This window comes from Eschrichtius robustus, chromosome 19, assembly GCF_028021215.1.
Source record: "Eschrichtius robustus isolate mEscRob2 chromosome 19, mEscRob2.pri, whole genome shotgun sequence".
Taxonomy (NCBI): domain Eukaryota; kingdom Metazoa; phylum Chordata; class Mammalia; order Artiodactyla; family Eschrichtiidae; genus Eschrichtius; species Eschrichtius robustus.
In genome coordinates, this window is record NC_090842.1 from 15,499,465 (window position 1) to 15,515,835 (window position 16,371).

A 16,371-nucleotide genomic window follows, 5' to 3' on the forward strand; every position below is an offset into this window, starting at 1 on the left:
TTTGTATATCTTCTTTGCAAAAATGTTTATTCACATCATTTGCCCATGTTTAATTGGGTTGTTTGTTTTTTATTTTGTTGCTGTAAGAGTTCTTTATATATTCCGGATATTAAATCCTTATCAGGTATATGATTTGTAAGTATTTTCTCCTATTCATAGATTATCTTTTCACTTTCTTGATATTATCCTTTGATGCACAGAAGTTTTTAATTTTGATGAAGCTCAATTTATCCATTTTTCCTTTTGTTGCTTGTGATTTTGGTGTCATATCTTAGAATCCATTACTGAGTTTGCCTGATTTTGAGCTCTGTAAAAGTGGTATCATTCTTAATATAATCTCCTGAAACTTGAAGTTCTCTTTAAAAATTATGTTTATAACACTATCCATGTTCTTTCATAGTTCATTCATTCTCATGGCTGTATAATGTCCTGTTATACAAATATACCAACATTATTTAGCCATTCTCCTATTGATAAGACATTTGTGCTGTTTCCAGTTATTTTGCTATTACATCAGTGCCACCTTAAATATCCCAAAGGGATTCTTCTGCACACTCTAATTTAAGAACCACTGGTTTTTAATAAATGAATTGAGTTGTTATTAAATTTCAGTTGAACAGTACTTGGGATACACAGCTGCAGACATCTGACTAAAGCACATCTATTTTTCTCACCTGCCTATTTGGACTGATTACTGGACTATAAAACCACGATAACCGCTGCCATTGAGTATAGTTTGCGTCTACACTATAGCTTTAACAATTTTGTGTGATTTCTTGGAAAAAGAGATCAGAGAAGATACAATAAATACATTTTACTGATTTCAGGCTGGAGAGCTTTGCAGCAATAAGGAGATGGCAACCCAGAGTGGGGAAAACGATTCTGAAAAGGACATGCTTACTTTAGAGCCCTCTCTCAGCCAGGTTGCAGGAGTGTCTCTAAGGGATCTGAAATAACCCCAAGAGAGGCTCTGTTCAGTGCTGAAAATCATCCAAAACAAAGAGACACAGATTGACGGTTCCTCCCCCAGTCCTGCACAGTGGCTGATTTCAGGAAACACTTTGGCAGCTACATGGGGTCATGACATGGCCAGGTTTCTTTGGCTCAAGCATGAAGAACACCAGGGGAAACTCAAGCGTGAAGCAAGAGCTCGACTCTTAACAGACATGTTTTTTGTGCCTTTGTTACCAGAAAATGCGAGTGACCTTAGCAAGGCCGAAGTGTGTAGACACAGGGATTACGAAATCGAGAAGGCGGTGGAGTGAGACACCGGAGGCATAAAAGCATCAGAAGGTGCCCCACAGCACTGCTCTTCCAGAGGCAGACATACCAAAGATGAGGTGAGTCCACAGTTCAGCCCTGTCCCCCCTTTCCTCTGGATTATTTCATCCTTCTTTGTATATATCTTTTATCTACATGACAGCCCAGGTACAGGAGAGGCCTACAGGGGAGATGCAAAAATATAACAAAGGAATAAGGCAAATGGGCTAATTTATAGTGAATAAAGTGTTTTCTGTGTTAAATCCTCTGCTTTTCCGTGTCCATAAAGGGTAATGCTTTCAGATGGTGCTGTCTTTCCCATGAGACGTGACTTTCTCTAAGGAATAGCTTTTTCCTTGAGGTTATGAAGTTTTCACCTTCACGGGGGATGCCAGCAGCTCCTGTGGTAGGCTTCCTGGCATTTTTTTTTTCTTTTTTGGGCCATGCCACACGGCTTGTGGGATCTTAGTTCCCCAACCAGGGACTGAACCTGGGCCCTTGGCAATGAGAGTGCTGAGTCCTAACCACTGGCCCACCAGGGAATTCCCCCTGGCATTTTGAATATGCCTATTAGCAGATTTTTTTTTCTTTTTAAAAATGTATGATAAGAAAGATCAATAGTGACACATTTGAGTGACACAATTCAGGCACTCAGATTTGAACAAAATAAAAAAATTTTTTTGAAATGTTGAAGTAACGAGACTAGAAACTTAACCAAGCAATATTTGAGTAGCTGACATCTTTCAGGGAGATGGTTAACTGGTGAGTATGGCCTGTGCATTGATGCCCACGTGCACAGTCGACCTTTCAGGGAGCCAGTTATCTTCCAGGTAACCTGGGATCCTGGGGTTTGCTATACCATTTCCTGAAGTCAAATTATAAAATAATAGAAAAAACTATATCAGTGTTTTAAATTATATATTTAAAAAAACCTCTTATTATGGAAAATTTCAAAAAGTAGAGAGAAGAGCATAATAAATCCCCACTTCCCCATCTTCCAGTTATCACATTTCATTAGCAGTATCCTTGTAGCCCAGCACCTTAGGGTGCCCAAGTGAGATTTCTCTCTGCTGCAGAGCTCATATATTAACAATTTAATGTTTCCTGAATGCTGCCAGAAACTGAGGCCCAATCCCCATGTGCCTTCCTATCTTGGTTGTTCTTCTCTGAAGCTTCTGTAGAATTCCCAGCAGCACAGAACATGCTGGAACCTCGGTGACTGGGAAGCTGCTAAACTATGCATGTGGGTGGGTGAAGGGCTTCTAGGTCCTAGCACTTCCATATCTATTTTTTCTGGCTGCCTAATGGGAGGGGTGTGTGTGTGTGTGTGCGTGTGCGTGTGCGTGTGTGTGTGTGGTGAAGCGGGGAGACGAGCTGTGTGCTCCTGTCTTCTCTGCAGCGCCCTGCAAGCTGTTTTTGCCCTCCTGGTCTGCTGGCAGCTTTTCGCGGTGGGAATCAGCAATGAGACCACAACTGCCACAGGTAGGTCTCTGTGTTTGGACAGGAGCTGTACCTCCCAGCACTGCTGCATCCACTTTCACCCCATCAGACCTGCACCCGCTCTTGGGGAAGATCCAATTGCTCCTTCTCATCCTGATCTCTGGTCTTTCAGTATCATGAAGAAAATTGGGGAGCCAGCCAGAAATAAGGGGAGATTGCCCTCCTCAGGGATTCCATTTGGGGTGGAGGGAGGTTGATGTGCAAAGCAGCTTCTTCTCCTCTGACTTTTTGGGTCTCTAGGGGCAGCTTCTGACTACGAACCTTCTCTTCCTGTTTCTCTTTGCAGATGACAGCTGCTTAAAGCCCCCCGAGATTCCCAATGGCTACCTGGAACACTTGGTTCGCTATCGGTGTAAAACCCACTACAAACTACGCGCTGGAGATGGTAAGGCCGGGACGAATGTCTCCGGGCCCTCCTCCGTCCCACCACTTCCACAAGGAGTGGAGCCAGGGTGACTGTCCAGAAAGCGCACGTGTTCTCTGGAGCCAGGCGATTTAGATTCTAACAAGGGTTTTGTCACTGGTAGCTGTGACCTTTTGGGCAAATTAACTTTTCTCAGCCTCAAGTTTTCTCCTTTGTTAAGGGGAGGGAAGTGACGCCATGTAGCCTACCCTCTGAGTGACGTCTACGTCGACAAAATGACGGTGACGGTGGTGACGGCAGGGAGCCCTTACCTAGTGAACACTGCACGCCTGGAACTGTTCTAAGTGCTCTACACGGACTTGCTCACTAGGTCCTCACAACACCCCTCCGCAAAGATACTATTATTTATTTTGGCCGCCCTGCACTTCTTGTGGGACCTTAGTTCCCCGACCAGCGATCGAACCCCTGCTCCCTGCATTGGAAGTGCGGAGTCCTAACCACTGGACCGCCAGGGGATTCCCAAGAGATACTGTTATCACTCTCACTTTGCTGCTGCTGAAACTGAGGCACAGAAAGGTTGAGTAATTTGCCCAAGTTCAGGTAGCCTGTAATAGGGAGAGTCAGGATTTGAACCCCGATTCCGACCCCGTACCGCCTTGCCACGGTCACTATGATCGCCACGGTCACCTTGACCGTCGTTCTGCCCCGCTGGGCTTCACTGTGGCCAACACTTAGCTTCTAGCACAGCGCTCCTCCCTTCCTCCTCCTCCCCTGCCCTCCCCCTTCCTGCTTCTCTGACTCTGCTCTTTAAATACCTTCTCTCCCCACGCTAGGTCCAGATACAATTTCCCTTTTGGCTCATTTTTTTTCTTTTTGTTTCAGGAGTGTACACCTTGAACAGGGAGAAGCAGTGGCTAAATAAGGACCTTGGAGAGCAACTCCCTGAGTGTGAAGCAGGTAGGAAATCATGGGTCCTGGGAAGCAGACGGAAAGTGGGTATTGAGGGGTTGGTGCGCCAGCAGGGATTGAAATGTCCTAGAGGCACATCCTCCCTGTGTGGTTTCCTCTGGGCACACAAGAGCCGAGGGGAGGGACCAGGGAGAACCACAGGTGGCTGGGCAGAGAAGTGCACAGGCAGGTAATACTTCCCCATAAAGTTCACTGAGGATTTGTTCATTTGGCCTGTGGGGCATTGACTGAATCCACTGTCTACACAGCCCACAGAGGATCAGGAAACTCTGTGTGTACATATAGCCCACCTAGAGAGCCCTGGGCCAAGGGTAAAGCAAGCTCCAGAAGAACAGGTCAAGGGAGGGCATAACAAAACCTTAATCCGTGGGAATATGATACAAGAGCCTGGAGATGGGTTAGGACTCTGTTGTTACTAGGAAGAGCTGATGCTCTCTCCTTTAACCTCTCGGAACGCGAGGATCTTGCCTACCCTCTTCTGCTACTAGGGATGCAGAACTGCTGACCTGCCTGTCATTAAATACAATATCACATCCCTCTTTATTCAGAGAGAATGAATCATGGTAGCTCCTTGTCCTTACAGTGAATTCAAGGGAACTGTGGACATCTTGCTGTGACAGACTGTTTAAATATACAGAGAGTTCAGCAGCCAGAGTTTGAAAACTTCAGGGCTACTTGTTTCTTTGTGAGTTAGAAAAGCAGGAAATAGAACTCTGCTTTAGTGACGTAAACATTAAAAAAAAAAAAGAATCATTTTAAACTGTAAACACTGGGAACAAGAGGAGCAGAAGGTAAGGGCAAAGCATGTAAACATTTCTAGCTCTGAAGAAATGAACAGTGATCGTTCAGACAGCAGCAAGAGTCGATCGTTTTATCTTTCCCTGGGAAAGACTGGGAGACGGTCACATTCTGCTCATAATTTTCTTACTCTCAACAGCATGCGGAAAGCCCAAGCATCCAGTGGTTCAGGTGCAAAGGATCATTGGTGGCTCACTGGATGCCAAAGGCAGCTTTCCCTGGCAGGCTAAGATGGTCTCCCACAATAATCTCACCTCAGGGGCCACGCTGATCAATGAACAATGGTTGCTGACCACGGCTAAAAATCTCTTCTTGGGTCATGACAATAAAACAAAAGCAAAAGACATTGCTCCTACTTTAAGACTCTATGTGGGGAAAAAGCAGCTTGTGGAGATTGAGAAGGTTCTTCTCCACCCTGACTACTCCGAGGTAGACATTGGGCTCATCAAACTCAGAGAGAAGGTGCCCACTGATGAGACAGTAATGCCCATCTGCCTACCTTCAAAAGATTATGTGGAAGTGGGGCGTGTGGGTTATGTGTCTGGCTGGGGGCGAAATGCCAACTTCATTTTTACTGAGCATCTGAAGTACGTCATGCTGCCAGTGGCTGACCAAGACACGTGTGTAAAGCACTACGAAGGCAGCACAGTACCCGAAAAGAAGACACCAAAGAGCCCTGTAGGGGTGCAGCCGATACTGAACAAGCACACCTTCTGTGCTGGCTTGTCCAAGTATCAGGAAGACACCTGCTATGGCGATGCCGGCAGCGCCTTTGCCATTCACGATGAGGCTGACGACACCTGGTATGCAGCTGGGATCCTGAGCTTTGACAAGAGCTGTGCTACTGCCGAGTATGGTGTGTATGTGAAGGTGTCCTCCATTCTGGACTGGGTTCAGAAAACCATAGCTGACAACTAATGCAAGGCTGGCTGGAAGCCTTTGCCTGAAAGGCCGAGGGAAAACTGGACAGGAGCAGAGGGGACAAAAACGTGGTATGAAGCTGATGGGTTTCAGCCCTGCATTGCTGAGTCGATCAATAAAGAGCTTCCTTTGACTCATTTCTGTGCTGTTTTTAGCCTTGGGCCTTTTAAAATTCTCTCATTTATAGTACGGCAGCAGCCAAGTGCTCTAGAGTTTACTGGGAGTGTGGCAGAAAAACCCCCAGGGCAACTGGAAATCCCTAAACTGCCCCACTGCAGGGCTCATGATCACTGAATGAGTGCCTATCCAATGGCAGGCCTCAGAGGTCACCGTTATCCTTGTTTTACAGACAAGGAAATAGAGACTCAGAGAAGTTAAGTATTTGCTTAAGGTTACACAGCTATCAAATAGTGAAGCTGAACCTTGAACCTAGGTCTGTCTAAATACAAATCCCGAGCTCTTTTCACTGCATCCTTTTGCTTCTTCAGAGTAAAGGAGGAGAAAGAGTGGAGGCTGGTGAGGAAGACGCTAGCTCCAAGTGGCATGAAAACAAGGGCTTTAACACACAGACAGTACTTTGTTGTTTGTGCTCCAACACACCAGTGCTTCAGGTGGCAAAGTAAGATGGTATAAAGGCAGGATTTCTGGACTTGCTGGGTCCAAATCACAGCTCGACGACAAATCTGCCAAGTTCCTTAAGCTCCCTGCCCATCAGTCCCCTTGTCTCTCCTATGAGGGGGCTTAACCCAGATGATCTCTAAAGTGCCCATCAGTAATAACATTCTGGGGCCGGGTAAAGTTAGAAGTCTCTTCCTTAGGAGGGGCTGCTTTTCCCACTTGGAAACCTACCCTTTACCAGGAGTCAAACGCAAGCTGAGTCTTTCATTTCACAAAGATAAGGGTCTCGTTATTAAGGGTTTCCCAGAAAAAAGGTTCTAGAACCCAGCACATGAAGCTCTTCTAACTGAAGGAGAAAAGTTCTAAGTGAGCGATAAGCCTTTATTCAGTATGCTGGCCCTTCACCAATATACCGTCCTGTCATCCCAAAACAGGGCCTCTCCTGCTCATGGCTTAAAATGTCACTATTCCTCACTAGGTTCTGCCCTTCCCTGTGACGTTCTCCTCACATGCACTCTCGAGATCCATCAATAATTTTCGACAGGTTACAGCTCGTAGGCCAGTGAAGGACTTAGACCTGTATTCTAGAGCGTGTGCAAGAGACGATCGCTAGAAACTGAAAAATAATACAAGCACGTGAAATGATGCCTCTCAGGGGGCACCTATTTCTTCTAATCGTACCTTCAGCACTAAGTTTTCTTAAAGAATAAACCATCCCAGTTTTCTTGAAGAGCAATCTGATTAAGGGTCTCCTGCTCACCCCTCAGGAGGAACACAGAAGAAAACCTCTGGCATTTTCCCAGTTCCCTTATCTCCTCTGCCTTCCTCCCAGCGGCACCTCTCACCCGCCTGGCCTCCCCCCTCGGGTTCCAGTGACACTGGACTCCGTGGAGCCCTCTCAACACGTGTGCCGTCTCCAGCCCCTGGGCCTTCTTCCCCCGGTGCCCTCTCCTGAAAAGCCCTCCCCTTTCTCCACGAGTACCTCCTACTCTCCTTTAAGGCTCAGGCACTGTCTCTTCTAAGCAGCCTTTCTTCCATCCAGGAGTCACCTGTCCTTATGTAGCATCTGGCACAGGACGGGGCACACAGTATGTACTTAATAAATACTTGTGGAATGGACAGCAGCCAAGATGGGAACAAAAACACAAACCAGGACTTCAGAGAAACATTCCCTAAAGCCCTCAGGAGGAGAGAAGATATGAGAATCTTACGCATGAAAGTTCTGAGGTTTTGCTGTTATCTGAGCACTTCCCGCACCTCAAATGCTCTGTGACTTAGGCTATGAGGGACAGAAAATCCAATGAACAGTGACAGGCAGCGAAGACATTTTATTCTTTCATAGAAGTCTTAAGGGAGGCATGTCTGGAGTGCACTCAGTAGCTCAGTATCGTTCTCAGGGACCCAGGCTCTTTTCACCGTTCTTCTCAGCGTGTTCATTTTTCAGCCCAGTGCTGGTTGCCCTGTGGTCCTAAGACAGCTGCTGCAGTTCCATGCAGCACAATCACCATCAAAGCAGGAAGTGGGGGCCAGGAGAAGACGGAGGTGGTGGTGAAAGGGTTTTGTTGTCTCCTTCCTGGAGTGGCTCTCTCCTTTATCAATGAAGGCCGCAAAGGTGCCCAGCAGCCTTCCTTCGATGCCACATTTGTCAGAGAAGGCTTGGGCAGGAAGCACCTGGCAAAGGGGGACCGACTTGCAGTGACAGTGCTGCCCTGCACAGAACTGGGTTGCTGTCATCAAGGTGGCAAAAGGCTGCCTAGCAGGTCACGTGCTGCCTGGCACACTGCCCTCTGGCTCTGCATCTATTCTCTTATTCTAGAAAGTCAGTACCCTTAGCCCCACGAGGTTTTGAGAGGAGCAGGAACTTGCCCAAGTGGTGGCAGGCTGTGCCAGAGGACCCTGGGAGAGTTCTTCATAAAGTTATTAACACAGGCAAGTCCTATAAACATGATACTTCTTTCTAGCAATTCTGAGATCTCTTTCCGGTCTTGAGTCCTTGAAGTACAGTTTTCTCCTCAGAAAGAGATGGAGCTCTGGGGGAGATCAGCTCCTACTTACTAAGGGTAGTTAATTCTTTGTTTAGCTCAAATTGGGTGCTGGATGGTAAAGGTTCAAGTTCTCACTTCTTGGGCAATTCAATAATAGAAAAGCTGATAAAATGAGCAAGCCAGGATACCTTTAAAAGTCTGAGTCAGAAAGGCTCGAAGATAAAACAAACTTGCCTGCTCTCAGTAAAGAATGATTTATTCCAAAAGAACTGGAATAATAGGTGAGCACGAGATAAATACACGAGTGGAGGAGTGGCGAGGCTGAGGAAGATGGAAGGGGTGGGTGTGTACACATACGGTAGAAAAACAGTATTTTTGCTCTTATGGGAATTGACTTTCTATTTTACTTGTGTATCAAATAAACATAGTTAAATCAAATTGTACTAGCCAAGGTTTAGAAGGATTCTGTATTATCTTAAAGAATAAAGAAAACTATAATATAAAGAGAAATTAAAATAACCACACTGGGGAAATTGACCACGGCTGACTTGACTGCTCTGAGGTCTGCAGGGAGTAGACACTTGGGCATTCCCAATTGTCACAGCACCAGTGTGGTCTTCTACTTGGGGGCCGGTATTTTCTGTACACGTCAAACCTCTTCTCCGCCGGGATGCTGACCACATTTCCGAAAGACCCCAGAAAAACAGCACAGCTGGCGCCAGGCACTGTTTCACGAAGGGCCTGTCTCTTCAACTTTGACAGTAGTGAAAATGCTAAATGTCTTGATAGAGGAGGTCATATTTGGGAATATTCTTGGGATCAATAGGACTTTGAACAATAAGTTTTCCCCTCATTGCGCCTCGATAAATTACTTCAATCAAATCTATGAAGTCTTGTTTGGTTTTGAAACTTCCCACGAACTTAGTGTGATCTGGAGACCTAAATAGCATAGGAGAGAAACAACCTCGCTCAAAACTTTTCATAATTACTTGTCAGACCTTCAGGATAAACAAAATAAACAGCAGCTCTGTTATTTTCTTCTGATTAGGGAGCCTTTAGACACAAAGCCTGACACTGATTTTCCCTTTGCGATTACAGGGCCCATTTGATATACGACTAAAACCAGTGCTGTGGGCCGCTGGGAGAGCATGTAAGCCCTACCAGGTGCAAAGCTTCTGCTTCAAAACCTATTTAATCACTTCTCAACTCATCATCAAGTAGTATTCCCTGGGTGTTAGCATGGGCTTAGTTTGTTGTTGCTGTTGTTGACTAGACGCTGTGCGAAGTCCATTAACTTGTCGTTGTCTCTGAGTTCTAGTCACTTACACTTCTGAGTGGTAGGAACAATATTACCTTTTTTTTTTTTATTTTTCAAGTATCAAGTATGTTTACTGTAGAAACAGTTTAGGAAAAAAAAAAAAATGAGGCCAGAGGCCACATTTTGGTATATACCCTTTCAAGCTTGTGTTTGTGTGTGTGTGTGTGTGTGTGTGTGTGTGTGTGTGTGTATGCATTTCTTTTTTTCACAGTCACGGGAATCATATCATGTAAACTATCTTGTAAGGTGCTTTTTTCAACGAACATATAACGTATTTCTTTCAAAGTCATTAAACATGCATCTCCCATACCATATTAAATTAATTTCTAGTATCCTTCTGTGGACATCTAGCTTCTTTCTAAGTATTTTGTTTTCTAAATAATGGTGGGATGAATGAGCATCCATGTAGCCAATTCTGGCCACTTTCATGACTATTTTCCTTCAGATAAATTCCTGGAAATGCAATTGCTGGGTTAAAAATTGTATACGTTTTAAGGTGGTAAGTAGTATCATAAATCACCCTCTGAAAATATTCACCAAACTAATACATATATCAACTGTATTCTAGGAGAATAAATAGCTATAAAACACTTAAAACAGATTATATTTAATACACTTTCAAATAAATGATGACAAAGCAGGCACACAGATCTAGACGAGTGGACTCCTTGACAACAGTAAGAAATTATAGGATTATTACGGATACGTTCAAAATTAATAAGTATTGGGATGCCGACTGGATGGAGGGGAAGGCATTAAAGATTTCATGTTACTTATTATTATTTTTTTTTTTTAAGATTTTTTTTTTGATGTGGACCATTTTCAAAGTCTTTACTGAATTTGTTGCAATATCGCTTCTGTTTTATGTTTCGATTTTTTGGCCTCGAGGCACGTGGGATCTTAGCTCCCTGACCAGGGATCGAACCTGCACCCCCTGCGTTGGAAGGCGAAGCCTTAACCACTGGACCACGAGGGAAGTCCCTCATGTTACTTATTCTTGACAGACTTTGTTGAAGAATGACTTCAAAATTCTCTGAGTGAAAGAAGACACAAAACTTGGCAAGAGAAAAGCATGTCTTAATTTGCTGAAGGATTACTTCTTTTATAGATGCAGCCTATGAGTTTCAAAAGGTTAAGAACAAATGACCTACTTTGTTTTAAATAAAATTCCTGGGAAACTTTTAAAAAAGCTGTTCTGTATTTTCTACACTGAAAGATGGCGAGTGCTTCACAAACTGTACTATTCTCTCACACTTAGTAAGTTAAAATTCACCACTCATACTGGAAACACTCTCATTTTGCACCAAAGTTCCACATAAAAAAATGAGAGAGTGCATCAACTCAGGAAACAGTACCAGCATAAGACTCACAAAGCCCCCATCACATGCCAATAGGTGAGCTACTGAAACTGCCTGGATAAAAGAAACTTTTAAGACTATAATAACTTCATGTCAATATAACTTACCCATAATCCACTTTCATATGCTGCCCATTGAAGAAAAACACAGTAGATGGAATATAACTGATGTCAAAATAGTGTGTATAAACTGGGGTTTGGTCCACGTCTACCAGATATATAGCAGCCATTTTACTTAAGTCAGAAGAGGTCTTAGAAAGCTGCAAATGAAGAGAGAGATGTGGGTTACAACTTGAGGGCAGCAACGTTTCTTCTGTGAACCTTTTTACTGGAACAGAATTTTCTGTTTGAAAAAAATTCCCGGGCCAAGAACCTATGAGTTCCACATTAGACACAGTGTAACCTTATCATTCAGAGTCTGAATCACTGTTGGCAGGGTAATGAAAGGGCCCTAGGCAAATTGTGTGGGTATATTTCTGCTTTTTTTTTCTTCTATTTTTGATTGTAAAAAGTTTTTATAAACTTTTTATGGATTTATAAAATCCATACTCGCTTAAATAAAAAACAAAACAACTCAGAAATAGGTACTACAGACAGTGGAATTCCCCCACATCTCTTCCTTCCAATCTCCCCATAGATGATAATTATGATAAAAACAGCAAACACTTACATGGCACTTGTTATGTGCTACGTGTTCTAAGTGCTTTACACTTGTTGGCTCCTTTAATCCTTACAACATTCCTATGAGGTATGCACTGCTAGTCACCATTTCACAGACGAGGAAACCGAGGTACAGGCAGGTAATATGCCCCTGGTCACACAGCTGTACGCAGTAAGGTTAGGATTTGAACTCAGACAGCTTGGCTTCAGAGTCTATACTCTTGACATCTGTGATATTCCACACCCTCTGTAGTTGAGGGTAAAATGCTGTGGCCCCTTCCCCCCAGATTAACACATCACACCCTCATTTTTAACCACAGAAGTGGGGTTTCTTACACTGTATCCACACGGAGGGTGGCAGCAGTAGAAATGGTGGGTGAGGTCTTAGTCCTGGGTAAGTCTCTCTCCACAATAAACAGAGACAAAGATAAACTTACTCTGTCCCATACTCCCCTTCCTACTCATCAGACTGTGAAGATTTGATGTGAAATCAGAGATTATCATCAGGCACACACTGGAGGCAGCACACTCGAAAAGCATATTTGTAGGCAGAGAGAACAAAGTTCAAATCCCAGCTCTGCTATTTAGTGGTGCTGTGCCTGTGGGAAGTCACCTGACCTTCCTGGCATTCACCTCCCCCCTTGGGAACAGTAATAGCAATTATCCCACTGCTGTGAGCATTGAGTAAGACAATGTTCATAGACTCTTGTTAATAATGTTCCTGGTCTTCCACTGAATTGCTGGTGAAACTGAGCTTCGGCAGCTGCTACTGGGGAAGGGCTTCCAGGGCAGATTCAGCACAATCACAGATTTGGGGGTTCAGCTCAGGGCAGGCACACGATCGGCTCTTAGTGAAAGTGTGCTAACAAATGAACAGCTATATCCCTGGGCCCTGCCTGCTCTCTTTCATTCATTTTGCAGATGTGGAAGTGAGAATGTATAGGTTTTTAATAAAAACCATTTACTTAAAAAATTCACTTACAATATCATCTAGTTGCAGACAGACAGGATCCTCATCTCTCCCGAACCTGAGAACCAGCACCTTCTCTGCAGTACTTTTTATCGCCTGGTCCACTTCTTTTTTGCTACTCAGCTTGGGTAACAGGAAGCTCATGCTGAAATAATCCAAAGATCAATCCTCACTGTCAGTCCTGAAAGTTGAAATGTTTAAAGACATTAAGTGCATGAGTCCTAATTTTAAAACATTTTTAATTTTTGTAGTAGGTAACGTGTATACATTTTTTTTTTCCAGAGGAAAGAAGGTTTCATACAACACAGTAACAACAAAAAGGAACACACTAAATGCACAAACTGGTGGCAAGTAAGTCCACTAGTTAAAAAGAAACAATATAGAAAGGTATATTGTCTCCCCTCAACTGGCTTAGTTCCCAGTGCCCTGTAAGTAGTTACAAGGTAACAACTTTCATTAGTTTCTCATGTATCTTCCAGAGTTTTGTTATGCATTCACAAGAAAATACAGACATGTTCCAACGTTTTCTCCCTTTTTTACTCAAAAGAGTGTATTCTTTCAGTCAGTGTTCCTGCAGGAAAGAGATGACATCCTCAAATCTGAAGGCTTTCATTAAGTAAGCGTATAGGAAAACAGCAGGCTGTAGTGCAGGACCCTGGGCTAGTAGCAGCAGGACAGGGTGCTGTTCTCACCCGCAGGCCTGAAGGAGCCATGGGAGGGAGTAGTTACTAGAACCGTGTGGCTGAGATTGCTGGATGGAGAGGGCTGCTGTATAAGAGGTCAGCCTGCAGTTAAGGGGTGCAGATGCTCTCCTCCCACCCTCTCTCTGATCTGCTAATGCTCCCACTGGCTGACTCCACCTGGAACAAAGAGGGCAGGCGAGTTGCAGAGGCAAACAAGCCTCCTTGTCCCGGAGCGGTCTAGAGAAGCAGGAAGGGTGGAAGACCATCACGTATCTCTGTGTAGAAAACTCACATATTTTTTGTCACAGTGCCATACTATTTCATGCCCATTCCATCCTTTTTAAATAGTCTTTTATTGATGGACATTTTTATTATTGAGTCCTGCTTTAAAGATCCTTGGTGTATGTCTTACTGAGTATACCTCATCACATGGCAAACAGACCAATTTAGAGTGTGTAAAAACCACACACACACACAAAACAAATAGTAAAATACTGAGATAGAAGGGCCTCTCATTTTCAGACTAGTTTGCTCATAGTTACACTTTTAGCTACAAAAAAAAGGACTAGAATCCACGCCATCAAATTTCTAGTCCAGTGTTCCTTCTACTGCAGCAAGTCCTATTTTTATGATTGAGAAACTCTATGATCAAGGAGCTTTACTTTTGATCCATCCATGAGAGACTCCATTGAGATACTTAATATTTTGAATTCAGTCCCAAATGTGTCTTATGCTACGAAAAGGGAAGATTTTTCTCTCTCTCTTTTTTTGGTGACAAGTCACATTTTAAGATATGAATTACTAAAAATTCACGTAGGAAGTGAAATTGTTCCAGTAATAGGTCACACTTTATTTTTTTCAATTAATTAATTTTTGGCTGTGTTGGGTCACTTGTTGCACACGGGCTTTCTCTAGTTGAGGTGAGCAGGGGCTACTCTTCGTTGCGGTGCGTGGGTTTCTCATTGTGGTGGCTTCTCTTGTTACGGAGCACGTGTTCTAGGTGTGCAAGCTCCAGCAGTTGTGGCTTGCGGGCTCTAGAGTGCAGGCTCAGTAGTTGTGGTGCACGGGCTTAGTTGCTCCGCGGCATGTGGGATCTTCCCGGACCAGGGCTCAAACCCATGTCCCCTGCATTGGCAGGTGGATTCTTTACCACTGCGCCACCAGGGAAGTCCCAATAGGTCATACTTTAAATAGAGAAGATGATTGCCAGAAGGGACTTCTTCAAATCGGAGTGGCAGAACAAATTACTGACGAAAGGGAAAGTCAGAGAGAAGATGGATCTGTCCCACCACTAGAATTCAAACAAACAGCAACTTCTGTAAGTTACTGATAAAGAGGAGGAAGTGGTGGGAGAGCAAAGCTGTCAACGGGGAGTGGGGAGATAAGCGTGTAAGAGGGTGGGACTGGATAAATGTTGTAAAGAGGAGAGGGAAATTGAGACCACACCTAAGAAAATGTCCACAGCAAATGATACCAACAGAAAATTCACAAAAGAAGGGGTAAAAATGGACAAATATACTGGGAAAGTTAAGCTTTACCAGTAAGCAAAGGAAAGCAAGTTAAACGATATATTTTCAAATCCATTAATTTGGCAAAGATTAAATGATAACGGCAAGAGTGTGAGTGAAGGGGCAGGCATTCAGAGTCCCTGCTGGAATGCAGAGAAGCAAAACTTTTCTAGAAAGAAACCTGAATACTCTTTGACCAACAATTCCACTTCTGAGAATTTATTCCTAGTAAATAAATAGACATATGCACAAAGAGCAATGTACATTTATAACGGTGAAAAACTGCAAACAACCTAAATAGCCATCAGTAGGGGACTGAGGAAATAAATGATAGTATAGCCACTGCAACGTACTAGCACACTGTCATTATATACCGGGTTAGAGATGAATAATTGAAAAATCCTCATGATAAAGAAAAAAAAGTTATAAAGTTATAAAACAACAGTATATAAAGCGTGATCCCACTTTTGTACAAAACCTAACTATAATACACATGTACACATGTACATATTCACATACAAAAATAACTAGAAATGAATATCCCCAAAGACCATCAGAGGTTATCTCTGCGTGTGAACAGACGAGTGACTTTTACTTACACTGGGGTGTGCGTCCTTATTTCCCCAAATATCCGACATACATACTTTTTTAAAAAATTTATTTTTGGCTGCGTTGGGTCTTCGTTGCTGCGAGCGGGCTTTCTCTAACTGTGGCGAGCAGGGGCTACTCTTCGTTGCGGTGTGTGGGCTTTTCCTTGGGGTGGTGGCTCCTTTTGTTGCGGAGTACGGGCTCTAGAGCGCAGGCTCAGTAGTTGTGGCGCACGGGCTTAGTTGCTCTGCGCATGTGGGATCTTCCCGGACCAGGGCTTAAACCCCTGTCCCCTGCATTGCCTGGCGGATTCTTAACCACTGCGCCACCAGGGAAGTCCGACATACTTTTAGTGATGCCAGTGGTTGGGCTACTCCTGGCCCATGTTTCCCTCCTGCCAGGGAAAACGATACTTACTCATTTGCACACGTCAGCTCCCTCTCCTCCACTTCAGGGATGTCGGCAATCCCCACCCTTTCTCCAAAAAGCCGACTGGGGAGGCTCTTTCCTCCTCCCGCAACGGTGGAGGCGACCCCAAACCAAAGTAACCCACGGGCTAGAGTTGCCTAGCAACTGTGGCGGACCACTTTAAGGGGACGGAAACGGAAAAAGAAAACGCACAGGCGCAGTGATGAACTCGCATTAGGCCCCGCTCAAATAAGCAGAAGAGGCTATTCTAGTCACCGCCCACCTTCCCCGGCTCTGACCGGAAGCCCTAGGGTCACTTCCGCCCTTATTAAATATGACCGATCTCTTTAACTTCTCCTTCCCACATCCCAACTAGAGGCGGGGCGTCGCCTCTTAGAGTAAGCGTGATTGGTCGCCAGGAGACTCGGAAGTGTCTCTGATCAGAGCCGCAGAGAAAGACAGTC

General features: G+C 44.3%; 2 protein-coding genes across 6 annotated transcripts; one reads left to right on the forward strand and one right to left on the reverse strand.

The window, feature by feature from the left end:
* Positions 1 to 1,260: 1,260 nt before the first annotated feature.
* LOC137753149 (haptoglobin-like) lies at positions 1,261 to 5,949 on the forward strand. Its single transcript, XM_068528179.1, has 5 exons — positions 1,261 to 1,340; positions 2,660 to 2,742; positions 3,047 to 3,145; positions 4,007 to 4,081; positions 5,031 to 5,949. The coding sequence occupies exons 1-5, from the start codon at positions 1,336 to 1,338 to the stop codon at positions 5,807 to 5,809; spliced, it is 1,041 nt and encodes a 346-aa protein (XP_068384280.1). The 5' UTR covers positions 1,261 to 1,335; the 3' UTR covers positions 5,810 to 5,949.
* A 1,794-nt stretch (positions 5,950 to 7,743) lies between these two features.
* TXNL4B (thioredoxin like 4B) lies at positions 7,744 to 16,160 on the reverse strand. Of its 5 annotated transcripts, none has more exons than XM_068527726.1 (4): positions 15,917 to 16,160; positions 12,733 to 12,865; positions 11,199 to 11,350; positions 7,744 to 9,354 (listed from the first exon to the last, which is right to left on the reverse strand). In XM_068527726.1, exons 2-4 carry the CDS (start codon positions 12,862 to 12,864, stop codon positions 9,189 to 9,191), a joined length of 450 nt encoding a protein of 149 aa, XP_068383827.1. In that variant the 5' UTR covers position 12,865; positions 15,917 to 16,160; the 3' UTR covers positions 7,744 to 9,188. The 5 variants fall into 5 exon arrangements, with proteins under 5 accessions (XP_068383827.1, XP_068383824.1, XP_068383826.1 ...); XM_068527723.1 differs by having other exon boundaries at positions 12,733 to 12,901; positions 15,917 to 16,158; XM_068527725.1 differs by lacking the exon at positions 15,917 to 16,160 and adding an exon at positions 15,556 to 15,865 and having other exon boundaries at positions 12,733 to 12,901.
* Positions 16,161 to 16,371: the final 211 nt, after the last annotated feature.

Excerpts from the sequence above, each read along its gene's own strand:
- LOC137753149 (XM_068528179.1), top strand. Across the intron at positions 2,743-3,046 it reads TGAGACCACAACTGCCACAG|ATGACAGCTGCTTAAAGCCC; the intron begins GTAGGTCTCTGT and ends TTCTCTTTGCAG. Across the intron at positions 4,082-5,030 it reads ACTCCCTGAGTGTGAAGCAG|CATGCGGAAAGCCCAAGCAT; the intron begins GTAGGAAATCAT and ends TACTCTCAACAG.
- TXNL4B (XM_068527726.1), bottom strand. The coding sequence starts at position 12,864 with ATGAGCTTCCTGTTACCCAAGCTGAGTAGCAAAAAAGAAGTGGACCAG. Across the intron at positions 11,351-12,732 it reads GTCTGCAACTAGATGATATT|CTTTCTAAGACCTCTTCTGA; the intron begins GTAAGTGAATTT and ends CTTCATTTGCAG. Across the intron at positions 9,355-11,198 it reads CATATGAAAGTGGATTATGG|GTCTCCAGATCACACTAAGT; the intron begins GTAAGTTATATT and ends TATGCTATTTAG.